Source organism: Podarcis liolepis (assembly GCF_965112155.1).
Source record: "Podarcis liolepis genome assembly, chromosome: 14".
Classification (NCBI taxonomy): domain Eukaryota; kingdom Metazoa; phylum Chordata; class Lepidosauria; order Squamata; family Lacertidae; genus Podarcis; species Podarcis liolepis.
The window spans coordinates 26,761,658-26,772,230 of NC_139569.1; the positions used below are offsets into that span (position 1 = coordinate 26,761,658).

Sequence of the window (10,573 nt, forward strand, 5' to 3'; positions counted from 1 at the left end):
GTGAGAACAGGATGCTGGACTGGATTGTCCATTGAGGTTCAACTGTTTTAGCTTTGGGGTTGGCATTATCTGGGCCAACTTTAAAATGTTTCATTCTAAATAAGAACTGAGTTAGAAAGGGCCAAAGATCAGGAAGCTCTTGGCTCTGCTGCTATCTTTTAGACTTTTTTGGAAGGTGGGATACTGATGCCCAATCTCAGCTGCATTAAAACCTTGGAGTTTTCCTGTGATTTTTCAAGGACTGCTTTCGCTGTCATCCATTGATGCATTGAGAAACAGCTTCTCAGTCTGAATCAGGAAATAAAACATTCTGACAACAGAATGGTCCGCTCTATACTTCTTGCTATCCACACACCATACTTTTAAAGCACTAGTATAACACTTTGATAGTTTGAAGGATCCTGGGAACTGTGATTGATTAAGGGTGCCTGGAATGTGAGATCAGCACCAATAACAACCTACAATTCCCAGGATTATCCATGGCTGGGTGTCAGATGCCTCTTCCTCCTGTCCTTTCCGAATAACTCCATTCCATCCCCCCTTTTTTCCTTCCAGTGGCTCAACATTCCATGTTGTTGAGTTGTTCTGGATCCTTCTCTCTCTTGGTTTTTCTCTCTAGAGATTTTCCAGAGCATTTGCAAATCTCAGGGTTACTCTGAGTCTGCCAATACCTTTCTCTTTTGCGTGGGTGGTGCAGTTTGGGCTACAGAAGCATGAACACAGAAAGACATTAATCAGATTAGGGGGGGAAATGATATTTATACACTAGGCTAATTAATTCAGAGTAAGTCACAATTTTACATCTACATCACCAACGCATGTGTTTTCCTTTACCTAACTGATGGTGATTCAGCTTCCAAGCAACACAATTCCAAATTTGCCTTCAGAAAGTAACCATCCTTTTAAAAACCCAAAAACATTTACATGAAATAATACTGAGAATGCTATCGGCTCCCTGCCCCAGTCTCTAAGAGACAGCCCTGAACAGGAGGGATTTTGCTGTGTCCACTGAAAGTACAAGGGCAGGGGGCCTGGCTACCTGGCACAGGTATTGCCATCTTCTCAGTCAAGAAGTGAAGAGCTGAGGCAGCAGGTCACAAGGCAGGTGGGGAAGGAGGCTGGTGGGTTGTGCCATGCCAAACAGGTCCTGCCTCCTCTTAGGACCAGATCAAAGCCCTCATAGCAGGATGGGTAAGCCTGAAAACCAAGCAGGGGGCATGCTATTCTCCTCACAATAACCCTGCAAAGCAGTATAGGCTGCAAGAGAGTGACTGGGAGGCACTTAGCCACTCATCTTCAACACCATCACAGATAACACAACCATCACTGTGCTGTCAACCCCCTTCCCCTCCAGGGCCACTGTCCTCCCCCTGGTCCCCATTTGTAGCTTACAAAAAGTGGAGGCTTCCTTCCTTCCTTCCTTCCTTCCTTCCTTCCTTCCTTCCTTCCTTCCTTCCTTCCTTCCCTCCCTCCCTCCCTCCCTCCCTCCATGCATTGCAAGGAGTTGGACTACAGGGTGCTTTGGGTTCCTTCCAACTCTACAATTCTATTTATTCTTTCCTTCCAGGCTGTGCATCTTGCAAAAGGCATTGCTAGGGGGACTTGTGTCATCAGCCCTCTGAGCTGGCCTGTGGCGTTGTGTTTGGATTGGAAGCACATCCTGCCACCCTGAGATCAAAGTTTTTAAAAGAGGTTCTAAACACTTTAAAAGGGAGAGGAGGGCAGGGGAACTGGGGCCCAGGGGAAAAGATGGAATGGGGAGTTTGAGCCCCTGGAGCCAAACCTCAACAATGCCCCTGAAGCCAAGTCACCTTGTGGGGAATGTGTGTAGTTGTGTGTGTGTGTGTGTGTGTGTGTGTGTGTGTGTGTTCAGCCTGGAAAAGCAAAGGGAAGGTACAACCATCCAATGGATGTAGGCAGGATTTTTGTTAAGGAAGGCAGGACTTGGGGGGGCAGAACTGACATGATTGGTCAGTTAGTTAAGTATTTCTATTGTTTTACTTGATCTGGGGGGGGGGAGTTGCCCCCTGCGCCCCCTCCGGCTGTACCCATGACTCAAAGGGATACAAGCAGCAGTAAGTGGAGCAGACCCCCTCCCCCCCCGGCTGCTCCACAAGGTGGAAATTGCATGAAGCAGTTTTCGGTGAAACCTTAAAAGGCATTTCCTGACGGTAAGAGCAGTTGACCATGGGAAGGGGGGCCTATTTGGAGGGGGGAGCAGGCATGTAAGCAGAGCAAGAGAGCCACTTCTGAGGAATGATGTCAGGAACGTCCCTTCCCAGAGCGACAGCGAGGACTCCGATGACCAAAGGTGGTGGCAGGCAGAAAGTGACAGAGGCTTTCTTTCTTCACATGCGGAGAGTGAGGCATGGAATGCAAGTCATAAACTCCCAGGACAGTGAAAGGCAGGCAGAAGGGCAGCAGCTTTCAGACATGCTCTCAGGGGAGGAGGGGCAAACTGAGGGTCTGCTCATGAATCTCATTGTACGTACTCGTACAGAGTTCAGACTTGGCGTCAGGCCAACAGAAGGCGGAGCAGATGGTGTATATCCTGTTGAGAAAGAGCCCGCACTCCAGTGGGCTCAACTCACCCAATGAGTGAGGAAGATTGAGCTGTGTGCTCGGACTGAACTACTGTGTAAGTACCAATACAGTGGTACCTCGGGTTACAAACGTTTCAGGTTATAAATGCTTCGGGTTACAAACTCTGCTAACCCGGAAGTAGTTGCTCTGGGTTGAGAACTTTGCCCCAGAATGAGAACAGAAATCGCGCACCAGTGGTGCGGTGGCAGCAGGAGGCCCCATTAGTGAAGGCACGCTTCAGGTTAAGAACAGTTTCGGGTTAAGAACGGACCTCCGGAACGAATTAAGTTTGTAACCCAAAGTACCACTGTAAATCTGAAAGTTATAAAACCACCAGCCTGCTGTCTCTTGGTGTGAGAGGGAGATTGTAAATTCTGACAAATGGTGCCATGGCAGAGAGTCCTGCCTTGCAGAGTTTGTGTAGGGTGGGGAGTTGATCCAAGTGACCTCCATGATCTAGGATGAGTTTGTAAGTACTGTGAGGAGTGGGGGGTGGTCCTTTTACTATCTGCTACAGTTTTTAGAAGGCTGCCATGCAGTGGCTTACCAGAAGTCAGGGCATGTCGAGGTGAGGGGGCTACTGGAACTTGTATTAGGGGACCGCTCTTTGATCCCCCATACATTAATCTAAGTACTGGCCTTTGGGGATCTCATTCAAACCATTTCATTGAAGTGATATCTTGTACTGGACAAACTGATATAAGAGGATGTAAGCCAGGCATAGGCAAACTCAGCCCGCCAGACGTTTTGGGACTACAACTCCCATCATCCTTAGCTAACAGGACCAGTGGTCAGGGATGATGGGAGTTGTAGTCCCAAAACATCTGGAGGGCCAAGTTTGCCTATGCCTGATGTAAGCTTTTGAGTTGCACAGGGGTCTTCATCAGAGAAGTTTTGTGGAAGTCACCCTATATTAACATCAAGTGTGTGCCTCCAGCAATAATATGGAAGAAAATGGCAAAGGACTATATGAGTTTATTATTGCCTACCAGGAAAAGGGCCTTTTCAGTGGTGTCCCTCCAGCTTATGGAATACTTTCTGAGAAGGCTCAGCTGGTGCCTATGTTAGGCGTTTATTTTGACAGCAGATGAAGACTGTTTGCTCTTTTAAAATCCTATGTTTTTATTTCTTATAACGCTTTTTCCTTATTCTTTTTTTTGGAGGGGGTTTACTGAGTTTATGCTGTTGGGTGCTTTTACACTGCTGTTTGTTAATTGTGCTGGCAATGCTTGTAAATATTGATTGTTTTTAGTACTGTTGCATTTGAATTTCATTGATTTTAATTCATGAGCTGCCCAGAGGACACAGTTGATTGGGTGGCATAGAAATACCCAAATTGAAAGAAGTCTGTGATGGAAGCTCCCCCATGGACTTCCAGGGAGTTCCGCACATCTTGCTAGAAGTGCATCTCTCCCTGGCTGGGCGCCTTCATCATGATGGGCCCCCTGAGTGAAGCTGGCTTGTTACCATGTCAGTCCTTTCACCTTTACTTCTCTGTTTACTGTCTGCTCCCAGATTGCAGCCTTACTCAAAGACAATGAGCGCATCCAGTCCAATCAGACCAATGCACCCAACGACGATGACAGTGACATCAAGAAGATCAAGAAGGTAGGCTCTGGTGTTTTAGAGAGCTTGGTCTCTGGTCCAGCCTTCCAGATGTTTTGGACCCCCATCAGCCTCAGTCAGCACAGGCTGGTGGAAGTTGGAGTCCAAAACATCTATCATAATTGAGGAGCAAGAGCTTTATTATAGCCAGTAGGTGGTGGTAAAGGTAAAGGTCCTCCTGTGCTTTGCAATGCCATTAACCTCCAGGAAGGAGAGCAAACTTTCTGGCTAGGCTGGTGCTTGTGGTTTGCAACACCCGGATGGTGCCAGAGAATGGGGAAGTCAATGTCTCTGTGTGCTGTTGTGTTCTGTGCTTCTCTGTGTGGTAGGAAGGTCCAGGTGATGTCTTTGTCACAGTGATATTGACATACAAATGTGGGGATATTCCTGAGGGATGGAAACAGGCACCCAGGAAGTCATTGTCTGGATCACAGCCACTGCAGGCCAGATACACCCAGATCTCTCCACCAGCTCTCCCACAAAAAAACATCTGTGGGGGGAGAAAGAAAAGTGTACAGCTCCTGGCTGGGAAGAAGGATCAGTTATTTCTTTTCAATCTGCATTGTCTCCTAAATAGTTTGGGTCCCTGATCCTTAATGCCTCTGAGTGGTCCTGCTTCTCCTTTGACATCTGCTGATAAGACCCTGCTCCACATTCCAGTAAAATGACTTTGAGTAAAATGACAGGGACTTTGAGGCTGTGGCACTTGGGAGGCCCACCTTCCCCCTGTGTGATCATATTTGGCTTTTCAGAGATCAATAAAGGCTCTTTTATTGAGTCCACTCTTCAGTCTGCACCGATTCTGCACCCAGAAATGAGTTTCTTGTAATGGGTTTAGGGGTTGCTCGTGCCTAAGTTGCCACCACTCCTGGCTAGGTTACCTGGTTGAACCCTTTCTGACTGAACAGCCTCTAGCATCGTGACTGTCTCAGTCGCTGGCAGAATCCGTCAGTGGGCGTTTCTTGAACTTTTTCCAGCACAAAAATTCTTTGACACCTAGTCTCCGCCTAGTCTCCCTGCGCGGAAGCCTTCTACGCAGGGAGGGTGTGGGCAGCGGAGGACCCCTATTCTGTCCGCTGGTCTCCGGCGAGGAGTCCTGGAGCCTCCTCTCCGATTCCCCCATCTGCCCCCCTTCTCCACCGGTGTTACGCTGATTTCCTTCCCCAGCAAATGGGCTGCCCCTCTCCCTACTGGGACCCTCTCCGGCATCCCTCTGGAGCCTTCCCTCCGCCTCTAGCTCCGATGGCAGTTCCCTGACATTTCTCTTTCTCTTTCTGCTTCTGTTTGTGTATTGTTTTAGCTGCTGTGTTTTTATCTTTATAATATTACTTTATTGTATTGAAAATGTGACTGAATGCTGCTTTGTGGACTTTGCGAAAAAATAAAAAATAATCATCCAGTGAATTTTGAAAATAAATAAACTCATCCTCTCCTCAGATCTCCAGGTTCACAAGATGTAGGGTGGCTAATCGCTGGACTACTCTTCAATCTCCATCTATAAAAGGAGACTTCCCAGTGAACCATTTCAAGGGTGCTCATGGTGGGAGGGCCTCCACTTTGGACTCCTACAGTTTCCCTGGGCTCTTATGCACACCGTCTTCCCCATAGACCATGGCGGATGACCTTTGCTACGGATTAGTTGAGGGAGATTGGCCAGGAAGCAGATACAAAATGTTTGTTTGCTTAAACTGATATTTTAATGCCACTTTTGGCTCTGCAAAGAGTCCCTAAAGCAGCTTGCAGAAAAAGACAAGTAAAAGCAATAAAATCAAACAAGGAAAATAAAACACTGACTTGTTATACGTCTAGACAACATTGCTCACTAAAACAGAGCAGCAAAAGGACTCAGTTTACTGGGCCAGATAACAGTAGTGATGGCTGCAAAAGGACCACATAGGAACACAGGAAGCTGCCTTATAGCAAATCAGAACCATTGGTCCATTTGGATCAATATTGGCTACACTGACTGGCAGCGGCTCCCCAGGATTTCAGGTAGGAGTTTCTTCCAACTCTAGCTAGAGATGCCTGTGAGGATTGAACCTGGAACCTTCTGCTTGCAAGGCTGATGCTGTACCACTGAGCTATGGCCCTTCCCCTTTTCACTATTCTTTTAGAGGTGGAGAAGAAGAGACCTTCCCAAGGGAGGGGATATTGGAGCCAAGAAGGCCCCACAGGTGTGCCAAGGCACTTTTGCCCGCAGCACTATCAGGCTGTGAACCTGAACTTTTGGAGGGAGGGAAGGGGTGCTACTCTATCCAGAGCAAGCTGGCTGCCCATTCCTGGGTTAGGCTTCAACTGCCCCCAACATTTGCCTTGTCTGTAGGGAAAAGGATCCACTCCAACACAACGTCCAGATTTCAAGTGCCTCCTTATCTTATGATGGAAAAAAGGACGGGGTGGGTGGGTGGAGATCTGGGTTGATGTCATCTACATACTGATAGTGATCCTGCTCTCCAGCTCCCCAGATGATCTCTTCCAGCAGCTTCAGGTTGATGTTAAAGCAACATGGGTGGGTGGGGGGGGGGAGAGATGAATTCCTGCAGAAGGAACCCTGGCTGCTTACATTTGGCAGGCTCTGGTGTTTCCTGGATTCTCGCTAAAGAATCTCCAGGCTTCAGCTTGTTTCTTCATCCTTGCCCTTTCCTTGCAGTTGGAGGTTCACCCACACAGAAACCTCCCTCGCCTCTCAGATGGAAATCTTGCATTGATTTACGTCGTAGGACCTGCAGCGTTTCATGCTGCCTGTCACCCAGGAGATTCCAAGCAGGGGAGCGGGGGAACCACCCTGCCGTTTCTTCACTGAGCTTAGGAAAAACAAAGGCGTCACTTGGAGCTCATTAAGAGGCTGTAGTTTCTGGGCTGCTTCAGGGCCCCCTATACCTGCCCACATGGTTGGTGAGACCTAGTGCAGACTGCTACCTCTCCATGATGTGTAGGGAGGTGTCTGGGAGGGGGGAACAAATAGGTCCCCTCTTATAAGCCCAGGTGAAGGCTAACAGCAGCCAACCCAATCCTGGAAACTTTTGGTACCCAGATGAAAGACTTGATGAGGATAAGGCTATGACTCCTTTCTCATGAGAGAACTCCTGGTACTGGGAGAACTCCTGGTACTGAATTGGGGCCCTCTCAACAGGGTGGGCACAGCCGTGAAACCATCCTTGGGCTCAGAGGATGAGTTCCCTGTGCCAAATGTCTATCTTCTCAGCCTTGCAGAAATCAAAGATGGCAAAACCTGGCAGGGGACCAAGGTGGAACAAGGCACATTGCAGACCTTGTCAGCCTACAGAAGACTTCCATTGGGTTTAGCTCCCTGTTGGGAGCAGCAGTGCTTCTGAATGCCAGTTGCGGGAAACCATAAGAGAGGAGAGTGCTCTTGTGCTCAAATCCCACTTGCAGGTTTTCCATTGGGGCATCTGGTTGGCTGCTGTGAGAATAGGATGCTGGACTAGATGGACCAGGCTCTCCTGGTTCGCTAAGTAGGGGATCCTCAACAAGCAATGCTCATTTGGAGCTGTCCGAGGTCCTGATTTTATCTGCCTTCTGTGACAGAGCTTCTGACCAATCTTCACTGGCTTGATCTGATTTTGCAGGCTATTACTTGTATTCGGCTATTTTGGCCAGCCTCTGCCTGCCTTGCCTTGACTTCACCAGATACCATCTCCTTCCCCCGTGTGCCTCAAGTGCCCACAGAACAGAATACCAAGCCAATGTGGCCTGCAGTTCAGGGAAGGGCATATAGAACCTGATTTGCATGCAGAAAATCCCAGGTTCAATTCCCAGTGGCCACTCTAGTTAAAAGGCCCAGGTAGTTAGGGATGGGAAGCCCTGCTGGACTCTCCAGAGAGCCACTGCCAGTGAGAGTCAACAATACTGGGCTTGAAAGGTGTATTAATGTGTTGTAATTGGTGTTTTGATCTGCTCTTATTTATATATTGCGTTATCTGTAGCAAATGTTTCTGTGTATATACCCTTTGGTGCCAGTGTGTGACTGTGCTTAGAGACATATCAAAGCCTTTCCTGAGAGTGGGATTGGCATGCTAGGTACAAGTGCAAACAGAGTATATATACAATATTTACACTTCCAAAATCCAAGGCCCTGGGGCCAATCTGCCTGAGCTTTATGCACCGATCCAGAAGTGTTTCTGTTTCCACCAAGATTTATATAGGGTCTGGTTGTGAGTTTCCAGCAGAGAAGGAAAGTGACCTCATGCATGCTCAGAGGCACTCTTTTTTTTCCATAGGAACCCCCAGCCACTGGAACACACTCTGAATCCAAAATAGATTAATGCCCTGCAGTTCTGTGTTTTAATAGGTACCTGTGTGCACATAGATATTAAATACACCATATAATAATAAACAGAGGAGCAGTCAGTGAAGGGCACTATCTAATCTCAGGGAAATAATTGAAGCTTTATAAATACAGAAGGGACAGATAGATCTGTTCCAGCCCCTACAAAATGAGACTGATGAATCTCTTTGCAGAGCTGGGATGGGTGTGATGAAATCTTGCTGGAACTTCCTTGTACCAATTTGAAAGCTCCATGCCGAATGGTCACCTAGTACTTCTCCCTGTTGCTTTGTGCGATCACCTTATGAAACTCCTTGTCTTTTATCAGGTCCAGAGCTTTTTACGAGGCTGGTTGTGCAGGAGGAAATGGAAGACCATCATCCAAGACTACATCCGCTCACCTCATGCGGACAGCATGCGGAAGAGGAACCAGGTGGTCTTCAGCATGCTGGAAGCTGAGGCAGAGTATGTTCAGCAGCTGCACATCCTGGTCAACAACTTCCTGCGCCCACTGAGGATGGCTGCCAGCTCTAAGAAGCCCCCTATCACCCACGACGATGTCAGCAGCATCTTCTTGAACAGGTGAGTAGGGGCCACTTCTGGCTATATCTGGCTCAAGGAAAGCAACTTGGTATTCCAGGGTTAACAACAACAACAACAACAACAACAACAACAACAACAACAACAACTAATAGCCCCACAGTTATTTGTTTTGCTTGGGTGTGTTAGATTTATACCCTGCCTTTCAACTTTTCAAAAAGTCTGCTTGGTGGCTTATAACCAGATTTACTGTGTTTTATTTTCCTTTTGCAAGCATAACAAAAAAGGGCTTTCGGGAGCCTGTTGCTAAAAACTCTAGGACAACAAAAACTGTTTCTCATTTAAGAGCTGGAAACCAGCCAGTGAGAGGCTGTTGAACCATGAAATGCAGGAAGCTGAATTAATTCTTTGTGTCTGACTTCACCACAGAAAATGTAGAGGAGATTCTTCTAGCAGAACTGATTCCCCCCACCCCCCACCGGTCAGGGAGGGAGCCTGAAAAATTGAGTCAAGTAGAGGTGACAGGATGAAGTTCTGGGCCTTGCCAGCAAATTAGCAAGTAACAAATCACCAGGGTGATCTAGTAGACATAATATGCTTGGACACATGAAAGGCTTTAAAAAATGGCAGGAGCAGAGAATGTGTCTCTGGTCCTCAAGAATTTTCCGGACTACAACTCTCATCATCATCATCTTTGTCCATTGGCCATGCTGGCTTCTGGGACTGCTTGAATTTGGAGTCCAACAACATTTGAAGGACCACAGACATAAAAAATAAATAAAAAGTATTTATTTATCCATTTATATCCCACCTTTCTTCCAAAGAGCTCAAGGTGGCACACATGGCTCTCTTCCTCCCCATTTTGTCCCCACAACAACTTTGTGAGGTAGGTCAGGCTGGCTGAGTGTGGATTCAAAGCCTAGACTCCCAGGTCCTAGTCCAACCCTCTAACCACTACATCACTCCTGGCTCCCATGTTTCCCCCCACCCCATGTCATGAGTTATGCAAGTACTGGACAGTGTGTGCACAGTCAGGCAAGGGGGATGTCCCAAGTGCAGGATCCTTCACCACCTTCCAGCAGTGACTTGCAAAGAACCTGCCGGGCACCCAAGTTGTTTATGCAGCAACTGCCGCATTTCTGGCTGAATGCAGCCCCCTCTAAAGGTGCACCTGGAGAGGAAGTGCAGGTGTGTCAGTCAGGACTTGGGTGTGTGCATAGGCATCCTCTCTCTAACACACACACACACACACACACACACACACACACCACTTTCTAAAAATACTCCCTGCAGGGTGGGCTTTGTTTCCACAGAAAGGAGGGCACAGGCCAAATTAGCTTCCAACTCTGGTGAATTAGAACAAATGGAGCCCTGGGCTAAATTCTGCCAGGACTGAGCTCTCGCTGCACCCCAAATCCAGGCACCAGCAGCTCCTGTTTTTGCTCGCAGCTGAAATCGCCTGGCCTGTTGCTCAGCGCTCCCCCTCCCAGACTGTTTCTGTTGTTATAGCTACTGGTGCATTAGATCATTCCTAGCAGGGGTAGATGCCAAGCCTGG

General features: G+C 47.9%; 1 protein-coding gene across 1 annotated transcript in view; it reads left to right on the forward strand.

Moving 5' to 3' along the window:
- Positions 1 to 10,573, forward strand: part of RASGRF1 (Ras protein specific guanine nucleotide releasing factor 1) — a 63,447-nt gene that overhangs the window by 21,005 nt on the left and 31,869 nt on the right. The window contains exons 4-5 of the mRNA XM_083474997.1: positions 4,099 to 4,191; positions 8,805 to 9,058. Coding sequence (XP_083331123.1) covers positions 4,099 to 4,191; positions 8,805 to 9,058 — 347 coding nt within the window. The remainder of the gene's footprint in view (positions 1 to 4,098; positions 4,192 to 8,804; positions 9,059 to 10,573) is intronic.